Here is a 15,701-nt window from a genome sequence, read left to right as displayed (position 1 = left end):
GACTCGGGCTCGCCTCCCCTCACGCGCCGGCGGGGGCCGAGGGGGAGTCGGTGGCTGGAGATAAACAAGGCGGCGGCGGCGGCGGCGGCGGCGGCTGAGGAACAGGGAAGGCGGAGGCGGCGGCCGGCCCGCAGCGCCGGCCCGGGAGGCAGCGGCGGCCCTGAGAGGCGGGGAGGGCGCCGGGCCGCGCGGACAGCGCCCCCCGCCGCCGCCGGAGCCGCGGGAGCCGCCGCCGCCGCCCGAGCAGGAAGGAGCCGCGCGGTCGCCGCGGACCCCCCCGCCGGCCCGGGCCCGCCGCCCCCAGCGCGGCGTCGCCGCGGCGCCTCCCGCCCGCCCGCCGGCCCTCGCGCCCTCCACCGGCGGCGGCGGCGGCCCGGCCGCCCCGCGCTCCCCGGCGAGGCGCCGCCGCCCGGCCCGGCCTCGCCTCGGACGCCTCGCTCCGACATGCCCCGCTCTGGCGGCCGGGCTCGCGGAGGATCATGACTGCGGCAGCGAACTGGGTGGCGAACGGGGCGAGCCTGGAGGATTGTCACTCCAACCTCTTCTCGCTGGTGAGTAGTCGGGCTGCGGGGAGGGGGTTGTGTCGGGGGGGGGGTCCCCGACCTCTGCCGCCGACCTCCGCCGCCGACCAACTTTCTCCTCCCGCCGCCGGGACTTCGCCCCTCCCTCGCTTCTCCCCGCCGTTCGCCTCTCGCCGATTCTCCCCCTTTTGGATCGTTTCTCCCTCGCCTTGGATCCCTTCCAGTGTTTATTTGGCTCTTTAAAAATCATTTGTGAGCGCGGCGCTCGGCGTGGAATTTGCATGTGGAAGTCTCAAAGCTGCGGATTCTGGGTCGCACTTCGAACGCCCACCCTCTGTTGCAATCGCACTCCCCTTCCCCTCCCATTTCCCCCCCTTTTCTTCCCTAAATGTGGAAGGCTTTGCCTTGTGATGCCCGCGCCTGCGATAAGCAGCTTTTTCCCCCTTGTGTCGGATCGGCTGCCCGCCCGACCGCCTTTTGAATTTTAAAAAAATTCCATAATGACACCTGCAATTTCGCCCGAAAACAGTTGATTGAATGCGATTGTGTCAGTAAAGGACTCTTGCACCCGAAGCTCCCGGGATTGTAAACATCGACAGCCGTCTGCCTCTCGGGGCTTACTACGCTGGAGAGCCGTAAAGCCATTGCACCGAGCCGACGGAAGGTGGAGAAAGCTTTTTCTTCTTTCTCTCCTCCTGTGTCTTTTAAAAACTGTTTTCTCTCTCCTAACAACGAATCCACACACACACACAAAAGCAACAAGCTGGGCGGTTTGATAACATCGCTTTTATCTGCCTTCGCCTCTCTCGCGCTTTCTCTCTGATAATTGACAACTTTTCCTTCGGATTTGAATCGCCTGCCTTAATCTTGAAGCAGTTAGGGTGTCAATTGTTCTCCTGGAAGCCTGGCACCCGACGACGCCGTCTAGGTTCATCGAAATTAAAAATGTATAGGGCTCCAGCAACTCTTTCCTGGCGGTGGCAGTGACATTTGGTGGTAAATGCCATCTTTGCTTTTTATTGGGTCGTATTACCTAGCTCTGAAAACATTCACGTTGTTAAACCTGGCGTTTAGGCTAATAATTGCAGTGCGTGGTCTTTAAATATGTGTTCTGTGCATGAGTTACCGTATGTAGAACTATGTGCCCGGGAGACTACGAATTTGTTTAAATATTGAGCAAAGATTTGTAAACAGATGTAGGGCAATTATGTTTCAAGCGTAGAATATAATTGGAAAATTGGCTGAACGGTTTAATTTAGGCTTGAAAAAACTCAACTTAGTTTAAGTTGTGTACCCTTTTGGGGGGACTGCCTTTGGGGAACATGCATTTTGGAAATTGTTTTCTGTAACCTCTGCTGTAGATAGAGCTTTATTTCCTCTTAATCCTTGTTTACACTGGATAAATAATTTAGTGTTCAAATTGTAATTAGTTACATTTCATTATGGATAGCATAGATTTTTTTTTTTCTTTGAGACTAGTGGAGAAGTACAAATTCTCGCCAACTTTTCAAATGGAAGCTTTATTTTATTAAATATATTTCATTATGCAGATAAAAAAAGTCAAAACGTAATTTTTACCTACAAAGACCGAGTGACATAGTATCTGTGCTTTGTACTAGGATCAGGTCTTTTTTTTTTTCCAGCATTTTTATTCGGATATTTAATCTTAAAATTCAGTTATAAGTTGCGATTCTTACTCTCTGTACTGTGATAATTTTCCCTTGATCATTTGATATATGGGAATAAAACTCATTTTGCCTTCTGTTTTCTTCTCTCAGTCTATCATTTAGTATTAGTCAGATTCAGGGACTTCCATAGATTAGCAAACATTGATTAAGGGGTATTTAAAAGGTTTTTGTTTGGCGGCTGGTGACCACGTTGACACTTTATCAGGGAATTAAAATAACCAGGTAGACCAATATTAGTGAGGAGAGAGCCCCCAAATTACCATATATCATGCTGACTGGTAATGGCTTGTTTATATGTGGCTAATTTATATACAGTACATTTTGTAGACAAATAAAAATCCATGTGTAGTCAGTCTTTAGTATATATCATTTCTTCTACCTTTTTTCTGTTTCTTTTCTTTTAAAGCTCAAGTAAGGATGATAATGTTGATAGAGATAAGATGTTTAAGATTCTTTTGTAGAAACAATTTGTGGGAGCGGATTCTGTGGTTTGTGACTGACTAAAGGTTTGTGCTTTGGGTATTTCTCTCCTAAACCTCTTTAAACCAGGAATTGATTTTTGAATATACTCTTTTTCTTTTTTTAATCAGAATTGCTCTTTAGGTAGCAACTTTGAAATGCAGAAATGCATGGGTTGATTTTTTTTTTTTTAAAGGACTATAGAATGTCTACATTCTCTTTTAGGTGGAGGGTGGATTGGTGCTAATTAAAAAAATTACGAATCGGTTAAAGAACTGCTGATATTGTAAATTTTTCTCATTCCAAATTGAGCATTTTCTTGTAAATTAGATATAGCAGCAACCTGGGATAACAAAAATATGTTGCCTGAAGTACATTGTATAGAATAATTCCAAAGGAGATAAAATCATTACCCGTTCAAAATAAAGCATGTATTATAAGAACTCTTGGTGCTTTATAATGGCATGTATTTTTCTTTTTGGCCTGCAGTTGTTTTGAGCAGAGAAAACTATTGCTTATAGAGAATTTACCTAGATACTCATATTAATGTAGATTGAAATGTAAGCTAGAGATTACAAAGTTCTGTAACACAGTAATGATCCACCCACTTTGTGTTACCTTGGGGTGTTCATATGGCTTAGCAAAAGTTGATTTGTGCAGTCAGATGCCTTAAGGTTTTTGTCAGTCCTTTACTTATTTTGCTTTCTGATATTTCTGCTGCATGGCATCACATTTCCTAAATTCTTCGTCACCCCCTGCCCCCTTTTCCTAACATGTGAAAGATGCCATTGTGTATATATGATATGGGTCATTGTATGTGTTTCTTATTCTTACAGTTGTGAAATTTGTAGCTACTGCATTAAATGCATGCCTGCCTGTGCCTTTGTGACTCAAAACTGTTTTCTCATGCTGTCCATCACATTTCCGGGAGACTCTTGTTATATATTCACTCAGTTATAATTCAGTTAAGTGTGTTAAATCTGCCTTTTTGGAAAGTGTACGAGGGCACCCTATGGTATGTCAACTCACCCTTGTGGAAAGATATAATTTCCAGATGTAAGTATATCTTTAGTTTTGTTTCTTTACTTTTGTTTCTCAGTCGAGGTGATGTGGAGAAAAGCGGTTTTGTGTCCTTTAACTAGATTTAAGTATATACTGTTTGACACAACAGCAGTCTAATTCTTAATTATGTAGCATCTTCCTGACTATGGGGTAGTTGGGGGATGGTATCATTCTTCCTTCCTCAATTGAAACACACATTAGTACATAATTCCTATTAAGGACCATTCACTCTATATTTGAAGATTTTAAGGTAGTCTGTTGTTGACCTGCTTTCTTTTTTCTGAAGAGATTTATTATAGTTTTTGCAGAGAAGGAAGGTAGTTGTAAATGTAGAAACTTTGAGATCTATTCTTTTGAGTTAGAACCAGATGGGGAGGACTATCAGTTGAAAATGAGGAAGAAGGAATGATTAATCTTCTCAAGTGCCAGTAAATATACAGGGTATTTTTTCATCTCAATTTCCAATTTTAGTATTTACACATAAAGCATCTTTTTTTCATGATGGTTCATTTTGTTGAATGAAAATGTTTATAATTTGCTAATGTATGTTTTCTGTTCAGTGTTTTGTTGTTAGTAGCACATGGTGTTGCAGTATTTATATATTTTTAATAGCAATAATAGCTACCCAGTAATAATTGCCATATTAACCTCCAATTGCTAGTAAATATTTTTAAGTACATAATAGACAGCAATTTAAGGCATAGTGTAGCAGTTTATTGGACCATTTTAAAGAGCCATTTGTACGTGTTCATAATTTTAAAGAGAAAATAATGTACCTAAGACTTATATGCTGCAAAATATGTCTGTGTTATTGCTTGAAGTGCTCATTGAGAGGAAGTTAGATTGGGGCTGTTTCTTTGTGAGAATAAAGGCGGGGGGGGGGGGGGGGGGGGGGGGGGGGGGTCGGTGCCTGAGGACAATGAGTGTTGAGTTTATGCCAGGTGCTTATGTAGTTTAGCGCTTTCTTTGGAATATTTTGGCATTTTTTTTCATGATTGTGTTAGGTATTTGGAGAAAAAAATCTCTTAAGGCACTCTTTTAATTAACATTAAGTTATAGTAGTGGATTATATTAATTAGGTTTGGAAAGATTGATTCATCTTTTTTGTTCACTGGCTAATTTAGCCTAGTTAATTGTGAGTTAATTGTATTCATCAAACACTTTCAAAGGTCTCCTCTGCTCTTGAGAGTAATAAGAAAGATACTGTCACCAGTTTATACTGTATTCTCTGTATCATATATTTGCAAAAGATAAGCGTATTCTATAGTTGTTAAATTATTTAAAATTGAAGTGAAATTTAGTGTAAATAGTAATAAGATTGTTTATGTGGATTTTTTTTTTTTAATGAACAGTTAATTCAACTGTTCCTCAGAGTTTGACTCAAAGGTAGACTAGATATTTTTCTTGTTTTTGGCCATGCCGCCTGGCTTGCGGGATCTTAGTTCCCTGAACAGGGGTCGGACCCGTGCCCTGGCAGAGAGTCCTCACCACTGGACTGCCAGGGAATTCGCAGACTAGATATTTTTCTGAATGGTTTGACTTATTTTCAGTAGAAGAAAATAATAATCTCCTCCTCTGAAATAGTAGTAGAAGGTACTGATTTGTTGTTTTTTCTGAAAGTGGGTGATATGTTAATTTCACAGAAAAGTTAGCTAGTGAGACAGATTAGACAAAGTTTATAAGAATTAGTAATATGGTTGAATATTAGGTATTATTACTGAGCTGTGCATTGCAGCCATTTATTAGAAATGGAGAAAAAGGATTTCTGTGACATTTCTTTTAGTGTCACTTATTTAAAATGTATTGTGTGCTAATCTGCTTTACAAACCATGTGTGTTGTAGCCACCAGAATTCCTATTTTTGTCATTGTATAAACATTGCAATTTCCAGAAATTACATTTAATGCATTGCAAAGTGAGGTAATTAGGAAGATAGCCTAAAAATGTGCTGTGGGAATAGTTAAAAAAAAAATCTGCACCCACATTTGTTTCATAGGACTTGCTTAGAGATTTGGAGTTAATGAATCAATATTTGTAGTGTGTGTTGGAATTTCGGACTTTTTTTCCCACTTGAATCATTTAACAACTTTCTGATCCTGTTTAGATAATTTCCTTTTATAGTATAAGCTTTCATTGTTTATTCGAAAGATTTGAAGGTGTTAGCTTTGTTCTGTTGGGGGAATTCACTTCATTACATAGGGGAGATGATTTTCCATTAATCTTGGTAAATATTAACATAAATGAGGAATTGTAAATTCACGTTCATGTGCATGAATGAAATGTATATGTTTGCCCAATTTTTGTTTAGTATAAAGTCACTTATGTACATCAGTATAGTTTTCTATCTTTGCTTTAGCTGATACAAAAATAGTTTTAAATGCTTTTAAAATGTTATGGTAGCTCCCCATCCTACTATAGTGTTTTGTTACTTAAGTTTTGAAATCGTTGGATTCTGTCCTTATAAATTGGCTATCATAGTCTTCTTTTAGGAACTCCTGTTTTACTTGCATTTATATTAGCATGTTTTAGTTATGTTTGTTGGAGTACAGTTGTTTTCCTTTTTTAAGCTGATAAAATGTCTTTTAGAGTGCATTTGGATTCTAGTCAAGAAAGATTAAGTTTTTTCCATTAATTTCTAGGTGAGAATTAGAAGAATCAATGGTGTCCAAGGGAGAACGTTTATGTCACTGGCATTTTCATACTCTGTAGTTTATTATGTATATTTCTGAGTGTTTATTTTCTCATTCCAGATGAATTGTGGTAGAAACTTATTAAAACCGTATTTCTACTACTGTGAAATAGCACAGAGCCCTGGTTGACAGCTTTCTGCATTTTGTACTTTTTCCAGTACAGTGAAATTCCATTACTGTTAAAGGAACCTCCTGAGTTGATTATTTGAAAATTTCATTTGTACCTTTATTTTACATTGTTTAGATTTGTAACTTAAAAAAATGAAAAGGGGAAGATAAAGAGAATTAGGTAGATTTGCAGGTAAATTTTTTTTTCTCAGTCTTCACTAGATTTCTTTACTGGAATAATTCTTAATTTGTATTAAGTCACTACTTTAATTGGATATATTTAAGACAGTTGATATTAAAATGAAATTTGAGGAAATGATTTGTTTCAAATAAAATATGTAATTGTGCATAGAATTCTTTATAATATTGAGTGGAAATTTTAAAGATTGATCCTCTAAAAGGTATTAAATTGCATGAAAACTGTGATTCCCCCTACCCCCCAAGATCATTGATACATTTCTGAGGAGGTATTTTTGCATAAGACACATAAAGCTTCCTCATATAGTTCCACAGTCCATCTGCGCTTAATTTGAGAGGTAATAAGGTATTCAAAAGTATAATTGGTGTTACAAAACATTTTGTGTTGTTAATTCTCATGATTGAATGTTAATATCCTAAAGAGAAATGAGGAAGAACGTACATCTATCCAGCTCAGGAACCAGCTCCTAGTTTTTTTGCGCGTGTATATGTCTGGCACAATCCTACTCATCTTTTAAGGAGGTCAAATGTCACCTCCTCTGTGAAGATTTCCTAGACTCCCACAGGTAGAACTTGTCACTCTTGCTCCTTCCGTGTACCTCCTTCTCTCTACCTCTGATAATCATATGAGCTTCTGTTCCGTGTACCTCCTTCTCTCTACCTCTGATAATCATATGAGCTTCTGTAGGGCTGTGACCCTAAGTCATCTTTCCATTCTCTTCACAGTTAAGTGCTAATTAACTCTTTGTTAAATGAACGAATGACTGGAAAACTGTTCTCTTTGCCACCTTGTTCCCTAAGGGAGTTCTCATTGCCCATTTAGGTCCTGATCACAATATGTTATTTATTATTATTTAAAAATTTTATTTAGCTGTTTAGCTCTGTGTTCTGAATATACATTATCTAGGCTGTATGTACTGTGGCTTGGTAATATTTTAGATGAGTTCTAGAAAATCTTTATTAAAGAGAATTCCAGCTGATCAAGGGAGACATGCTTATACCTCAAGGGAATAGGAATTCAGTTAGTATTTGGGTTTTGTCTAATGTGGTAGGCAACCTATAGATTTCGGAACCTGTTGGAGATTTTGTTTGGGGCTTGATCCAGAATTCCTTCATTTCCATTCTCTAAGCCATATAAGAGGGCTTTTGCTCAACCTTCAGTTATAAGATTACTTTGCATGAGCTCAGTAAAATGGGTAGTAAACTGGTTGGTAATAGGGAAAGTTGAGTGGTATTCAAACTTTTTTTTTTCTACTAGTGACTACATCTGGTTGCTTGCATAATGGTTTTGTGCCTCAGTTCCTCCTATAAACTTGAAGGAAATATGGGGGTCAGGAGGTGTGAAAAATCCTTTTGAGAATCTTTTAAGAAAAGTATTTTGGATGACTAGATAATGTTTTTTAATAGGAAGAGACTTCTGGCAAATTACAACTGAAGTTATAGAGTAGCCCTAGGCAGTTAACCAGGAAGTTGGAATGGCAAAATTACTTGTTTTAAGTATGGCAGCTATATTGTATTTGTGCTTTTTTGGCGGGAGCAGAAGATTAAATTGTTCTTGTGTTTTCTTCGTAAATAAGCCATCTTTAGATGTTAACAACTTTTCACTTGTTTATGTGATTCTCAGTTGTGTGGTGTCTTTAATAAGCTAGGTGATTCTGCTGTACCAGCCCTGAGCTCTGACTGGCTGAGACTGGAGATTGAACTGTGGCTCTTATTTAGTAGTTTAAGCTATTAATTCCTTGGCAGCTCTGGAGTGCTCTTTGAACTTTAAATAGCAGTTCTATTAACATTTTGAGAGTTGTCTCAGGGAATGTAAGAAATAATACTCAATAAATATCTTTTTCTTTTTAAAGACTAAATCATTTTTAGTTTCACACACATGTCACAACCCTTACTTTGTTTTGAACAAAGTATATATCCTCAGCTACCAGCCAGTTTCTATTTTCCATTTAATAATGTGGCAACATCTAAAAATATTGTTTAGACTTTGTTGAAGGAAGGAAAGCCCCTCCCCCATCTGTAGTTTTTGTCTTAGTCATGTCGAATATGAATAGTGTTCTAAGTTTTTATCCAAAGTGTAGAATTTTACATGTAGGTGGTTTTCAGCATTCTAAATATCAGAAAAAGTTAATTTGTATGTAAGTTTGCTTTCACATAAAAACATACCCTTAATTCTGTTGCTATAAATGATGGTTTGCCTATTGTATTGTACTTAATTACTTGTGTTATAGAACTCGAATGCTATTTATGGGAGCATTTTTATGGGAAAGTTTAGAATATTAGGAGTACCTTTCCTCTGAGTAGCTTGCTGGCAATCAGTGCAGGCACTCCCTAAAACCCATCTTAGATGCTGCAGGCAGTGGGAGTGAGGTGAGGATGACCCAGACTCTAGGTCCACTTCAAGGCCTAGGAGAGGATTGCTATCTGAAAGAGAGGCTTGAAGAGGGTGTTGAGAGGTGAGGGTGGTTCCTTCCCAATGGGAAGAACAGCAGTTTTGGAGCAAGGATTGAAGCTGATTTTCCCATCCCTACCTGAAGGTATCCACTGCTCTGCTGCTTCCTCTTTACTGATATACTTTTATTAAAATGTAGGGAATAGTGATAGGTTCTGTGATGTCATCAGGAAAAGATTTTGTATTTCTTTGCCCTTTAGCTCTTCCCTTCTTTCCTCTTTCACTCACCCCAAGAGAAAAACTTTCTACTTGCTATTTTGTGTGGTAAATGAGGACTTAACGAGCCTCAGTGAAGTGAAAAGGGAATTGGGGGTGACCACACTGGATTAAATTAGTATTTAGATACTAATTTTTTTGTATGTTATGCTTGAGAAATTTAGGACAATATATATTCATTTTCCAGTCATGTATATACATCAGAAATGATTGAAATCAGGCTTGGGCTTACAAAAGGGCTAAGGGTCTGATATGTAGAATAAAAACCTACATATACTATTTAGTTTCTAAGATTGTAGATGGTAAATGCAGAGGGAAAGCAGCATGGACAGACAGCATAGTAATTCAGCCAGAAAAACTCAGAAGGGGGGTTTTAAACTGGATCTTGAAGGAATGGATGGATATGGATTGCTAGAGGGGAATGCAAAGGATATTCTTTGGAAGCTCAGTTGACAGCTCTGGGTCTGTCCTTGAGAATATTTCCTGAAGTGGTATATAGGAGAGCACTTCTAATTTATGGTCTTGCTTCTTGGTTTCTTTTTAAAAAACAGTACAAAAACTTGTTGAAATCTGGTTTTTGTTAGGTGGAAAATTTGAAGTGTGGGCAGGCTGATTTAGGTTAAGAAATGGTGATGTTAAAATAATCAGTTTTCTAAAATAATTCGGTTCTGAACTTTAAAAAAAACAGTGCTATATTACACAAAATGCTAATGACTAAAGTGACAAATATTTCAGAAACTGGACAGACGTGAATCTTAAATGAGCAGATGGGATATGGAACTAAAAGCGGGAGATAATCCAAGACAATATAGAAACTATTATGAGAAATGAATTGAGGAAAAACAAGTGTGTTAAATGGTATTACATTTACTAATATGTTTAAAAGCTTTTCTAGGATTGCTCTCTTACATAGACAAATTGGAATTGTTGAACTGTGTAACCTATCATTTAAAAAATTTCGTTCATTTAAAACAAATTGGATTTTGATCCAGAATTACTTCTCATGAAGCCTAGACATTTAAGTCATGAATATATATGTTAATGTGCTTTCAGTAGGCAATATAATTTGCTTTATCTGACTTAAAAAAAAAAAAGAATAATCATAATTTTCAAAGACAACTGTGGTGGACCTTGAAGGGGAGAGGTTAGGAGTGAAAGATGAGGAATTTTGCTGTTTGGGCAGCTTGGTACTTAGTTGAAATCATTACATATGACTGTTGAGGGTAGAATCTGGATTACAGTGGCTTGCAGAATGAATGAATGGTACACTTCTCAGTTGAAGGAGGTTGATGTGAGGCAAACAGTGATGTGGGAGTGGGGAAGGTAAGAGATTGAAAGGTAGACGAAGGAAATTTTTCAGAAGGCAAGAGCCTCATTTGTGTTTATACATTAGTAGCAACAGTAGTGGAGAGATGGAAAGAAAGATGAAAGACATAAGAAAAGTTGATAATTGATGAAACAATCTGGCTGGAAATGGTATTAGGAACCCAGGTGATGGGGTTAGCACTGGAAAAGAGCAAGACACCTGTGAGAAATAAAAAATGTGAGCATATGAGGAATGAGTAAGTGTGGACAATCTCAGTTGTAACTTGAGTGCTTTTTAAATTCACAGATTAGAGATACTGAGCTTGAGCCTGAATAAACACTTAAAAAATTTTTTTAGCTAAAAAATGTGCATTTTACTTGATGTGCTTGTTACTGTTAACCATTTTTGTTTTTATTTTCCTTTAATGGTTGTTTTAAGTAGGTCAAATGTCACCTCCTTGGGTTGTACACTTAACAGTTACGAAACTGATTTTGAGCTAGTCACACCAGAACAGGTACATATCTGCCCAAATGAGAAGGCTTTTTCAAAATACGCCCCCTTGAAATGAATCAAATATTGATGCCATTGTCCGTAATATGTTTTTGGTCCTTTTCCTATGGAATTTCTTTTAGAGACAGTTTAGTCAGCCACCCCAGAAAATCTTATAAATTTTAAAGCATACTTCTTTGGTCAGTGTCTTTTCTTCTCTCTTCTCTTTAGTTCTGCTTTGTGCTCTAAATTTTGTTGCTGAAGTCAGTATTTAGTGCCTTCTGATGGGGGTCTTACAGGTGATGAGCAAAAATCCTGGGAAGAACTCTACTTTTGGATATACAGTTGACTCTTGAACAACATGGGTTTGAACTGCATGGGTCCATTTATACTCGGGTGTATTTCAATAAATAAATACTCCAGTACTATGCGATCTGCAGTTGATTGAGTTCGTGGATAAGGAGGGCTGACTGTAAAGTTACATGTGGATTTTCAACTCTGCGGGGTGGGCAGTTCAAGCGCCAACTCTGTTGGCATGTATACATTATGCATGTGTGCCAAGAGTTCCAGCCTTGCTTGTACGGTTGCCTCCCAGGTTCTTTGTCTAGTGCTTCAGTGTCCTTTGTTTCAGTACGGTTTCAGTGGAGGTAGATTTAGTGGCCCACTGATTGGTAAGACTAGATATTGGGACAGATTAAGCGGAGGTGGCATTTTTGCTTTCTGGGGATCAAAGCAAATTATCATAAGAGGAGGAATGGAATTGTAAGTTGTGCCCTGTCTGTGTCTGTCTAGCAAATGTTAGATATCATCCTGAGGTTCATTTTTGGCTAGACTGAAGTAATTAAAAAGAAGAGCCTTGGGATAAATAAATTGCGATAATTTCTTAAGGTTTTAACAGAAAGTTTGGTCTGTGAGACCAAAGTACTTAACCTTTTCCACTTAGCGTTGCTTTACTCATTTGAGACTGCCTAGGAAGTCATCCAGTGTCCCATACATGTTCTTTCAGCAGCTTCTTCCACAGGTGAAGATTAGCACTCATACGTATTTAGGATTTTAATTTCTCATGGTCTGCCTTAATATTCAGTGTTAGGGGAGGTGCAGAGGATGTTTTACCTATAGCAGGCATGCCTATATTATTTAGATTGAGTTGCAGTGGCAAGTATTATTTTCTACTTTTGAATTCAGTGAGATTTTTCTCAATAATGGTTTTCATGTTACATAGATGATTTTATTTATAATTCCTTCCCTTCTTAAAATACTTTTCACATTAAAAAATGGGAATTGAAATCCTGTCAGAAAGTGTGGCAATATAATCCTAGAGCTATAGATATTTTAGGAAATTTTACTTAAATGATAATTATGCTAAATAAATAATAGGCACTTTTAAATTGTACAGATTTATTTAACACCTGAACAGTCTAACATTTAGAATTTATACCAGAGCATAAATCTACATCATAGCTACTAAAGACCATAAATATTTACCTTCTGAAATATAAATCCTAAAGTCTGACTTACTAAAAACATTTTTCAAAGTATATTGGTTTACATACAGCGTGTACAGAGTGTAATCATCTGCATGGATTGAATCAAATGTCGTGATCCCAGATGACTAAATTCTTTAGTTGTCTATAAATTACTTGAGATATGTATGAAAATAATATTTTGTTGCTGTTTGGTGATACCATGGTGAAACTGAGCTTTGTAACCCAGACAGATGGTGCTATTCTTGAGTCTGTCTGCAAGGTCCTGTAACATTTAATTAAACAGAATGATTCTCATGAGAACCCATACTTAGATATGTGTAAGCTAATAAACTGTCTTCTTTAGTAAATTTTATAAATTTGATTTGAAAAAGAAGTATTTACTTGTTCTTAGGAAACTTTTCTAATGACTGTGTTAGGATGAGTAGTCTGGTTTGGTAGTTTATATGGTAAACTCAAGGAATAGTCTAGAAGGAAAACAAATGGGATTCACTAAGGTAGGTGCTTATCTCCTACAGTAACTTTGATTTTGTTGTCAAACTTTCTCATATGGTAGATGTGATACACTGTTAAGAACTCTAAGAGCTGACTTTAACAATTTCCAGAAAACTGAGAGAAATTTGGCAATATATGTTAACATTCATTTTAGAAAATAGCTATTGATTTAAAATCCTTGTGATCTACCTTACATTTTAATATTAGAATTGAAAATAGAAACAGCTCAATCCAGTTTTAATACATTAGGTAGATAGAACTTTATTTAGCTGTTTCGTAAAAGTTTGAGTTTGGAGGTAATAGTATATGGTTGAGATGAATAAATCTATCAGTTACCTAAATAATTACATAAATAATACATTAATGAGTCATACAATATTTCTAGCTATCTTTGGAAATTATTCTTTTATTAAATTAACTTATTTTTATTTAATGCTTAGTCTTTAATAGATAGGAGACAAGCCTGAAAGGTGATGTTTGACTCCAGATTGGATGACATGAAGGAGCTGGAAGTTTATTCTGTATGCACAGGGGAATGCCTGAAGGCTTTTGAGGAGGATAATGACCTGATCAGATTTATGTTTCAGAGAGAAAACTGACGTGGGCTTTGTGTAGTGTTGATTGTAATAGTGGAGAAACCAAAGGCAGAGAGAAGACTCTTAGAATAGTCTAGATCTGAGAAATTATGCAGGGCCAGTAGGAATAGAGAGAAAGAAATGGGTTCAAGTAGTATTTTGGAGGTAGAATTTGACAGAACTTGGTGACCAATATTGTATGTCATAGGAGAGGAATCAAATGGCAAAGAGATATTCTTGGTTTAATAGCATTTGCATTCTCGTTTATACAAAACAAAGAAGAACTGTTGGCAACATCCATGAGCTGTAGTTGTTAGCAGAAGACCTACGCTTTGATCACAGGCATATATGAAAGTATTCACTGAGCCTGGGTTCTTGCTGTTAAATTAAGCCTTGTGGAACTCAAAAGTTTTAAAATTAACTACAGACAAGAGCTGGGGGCAGAAGGACGAGAGATAGTGAAAAGAAAGTAAAAACAAACATTAGCCTATGTAATCTGCCTATTTTCAGAAAAGGTTTGAGGCAGTGGGAACAAGATTTTTTTCCTAAATTGAGAATAAGATTTATGAGAAAAGAGGGATGGATTAAAAAGTTGGGGAAGATGTTATAAAGCAGAAACTAACACACCATTGTAAAGCAATTATACTCCAATAAAGATGTAAAAAAAATGATATTAAGGAATAAAAGTCCTATATTTTAAATATACATACCAAAAATGTGTAGATGGGGCTTCCCTGGTGGCGCAGTGGTTAAGAATCTGCCTGCCAATGCAGGGGACACGGGTTCGAACCCTGGTATGGGAAGATCCCACATGCCGCAGAGCAACTAGGCCCGTGAGCCACAACTACTGAGCCTGCGTTTCCGGAGCCTCTGCTCTACAACAAGAGAGGCCACCGTAGTGAGAGGCCCGCGCACCGCAATGAAGAGTGGCCTCCGCTTGCCGTAACTAGAGAAAGCCCTCGCACAGAAATGAAGACCCAACACAGCCCCCCCCACCCCCCAAAAAAAATTAATTAAAAAAAAAAAAGTTGGGGAAGAAAGGAGAAGGCAAGACTGGTGGGGTAGGTGGAGAGGTGTGGGTTGTGAGTGGTGGTGGTTGTAGGTGGGAATCAAGAATATTTTGGTAGGGGAAGAGCTCTTGAATTTTTGATTATCAGAAATGGGCATGGAGAAACTCTGATAGAAAGAAAGAAAATAGAGGGGGGAGTGCCCTAACAGCAATTGGCTCTATCAGCGTTTGTTCCATAGAGCCTCTGCTTTTAATAGTGGTAAGCTCACAACATCATGGATGAGCCTCAGAAATACAATGTAGAGACCAACAGTTGACTACCGGCTCATAAGGAATGCAGTAGAGGTTAGAATAACTCTCCACTGTATATTCCCTTGTAATAATAAAGATGTTGAATTAAACCAAAAAAAAAAAAAGTGGTAAGCTCGGAAAGCAGATTACATTCTCCCTCTGTAAATCTTTGAATTATTTTCACTTAGTTTTTTATTTAAAGGTTTTCTTTCTATCAATTTCATATTAGTGATATTTTTGGTAGGATGAAATAGACTTTTACCCCTATTTTTCTTCTTGCCTTTGTGGAAATTACCAGTTTTTAGGAATTGGCATAGTGGATAGAATAGAGAGGACATTTGTAAAGACCACAGAACAGTGTGTATCTTTGGTGCTATTCTTCATTCTCATTTTGGGTTCCTTTAAATTTTCATTCCTGTCATTCTGTTCTCTGTACCCTCAGCACTTAGCTTTCTGATTGGACAATATTTTTATAGATACTGAGAGTGTAATTGTTATGCCGTATCAGATTTCTGCCTCGCATATTGGGAAAACTTTTCCCTTCCTCTCTCCCTCTCTGCCCATCCTTCCATACCCCTTTCCTTTTTAAGCACATTCCTGGACTCCCTGTGCTCTGGAGCTTTTCCTACCCCGCTGCACTTTTACTTGGCAGCACCAGT

At 38.0% G+C, this 15,701-nt stretch overlaps 1 protein-coding gene across 2 annotated transcripts in view; it reads left to right on the top strand.

Moving 5' to 3' along the window:
- The first annotated feature begins 381 nt into the window (after positions 1-381).
- MED13L (mediator complex subunit 13L) overlaps positions 382-15,701 on the top strand; it is a 299,615-nt gene continuing 284,295 nt past the window's right edge. For both annotated transcript variants that reach the window (XM_065889573.1, XM_065889571.1), the window contains exon 1: positions 382-551. In XM_065889573.1, coding sequence (XP_065745645.1) covers positions 480-551 — 72 coding nt within the window. In that variant the 5' untranslated portion in view covers positions 382-479. The remainder of the gene's footprint in view (positions 552-15,701) is intronic.

This window comes from Phocoena phocoena, chromosome 13 (genome assembly GCF_963924675.1).
Source record: "Phocoena phocoena chromosome 13, mPhoPho1.1, whole genome shotgun sequence".
Taxonomy (NCBI): domain Eukaryota; kingdom Metazoa; phylum Chordata; class Mammalia; order Artiodactyla; family Phocoenidae; genus Phocoena; species Phocoena phocoena.
This window is presented reverse-complemented; position numbering and strand designations above follow the sequence as displayed.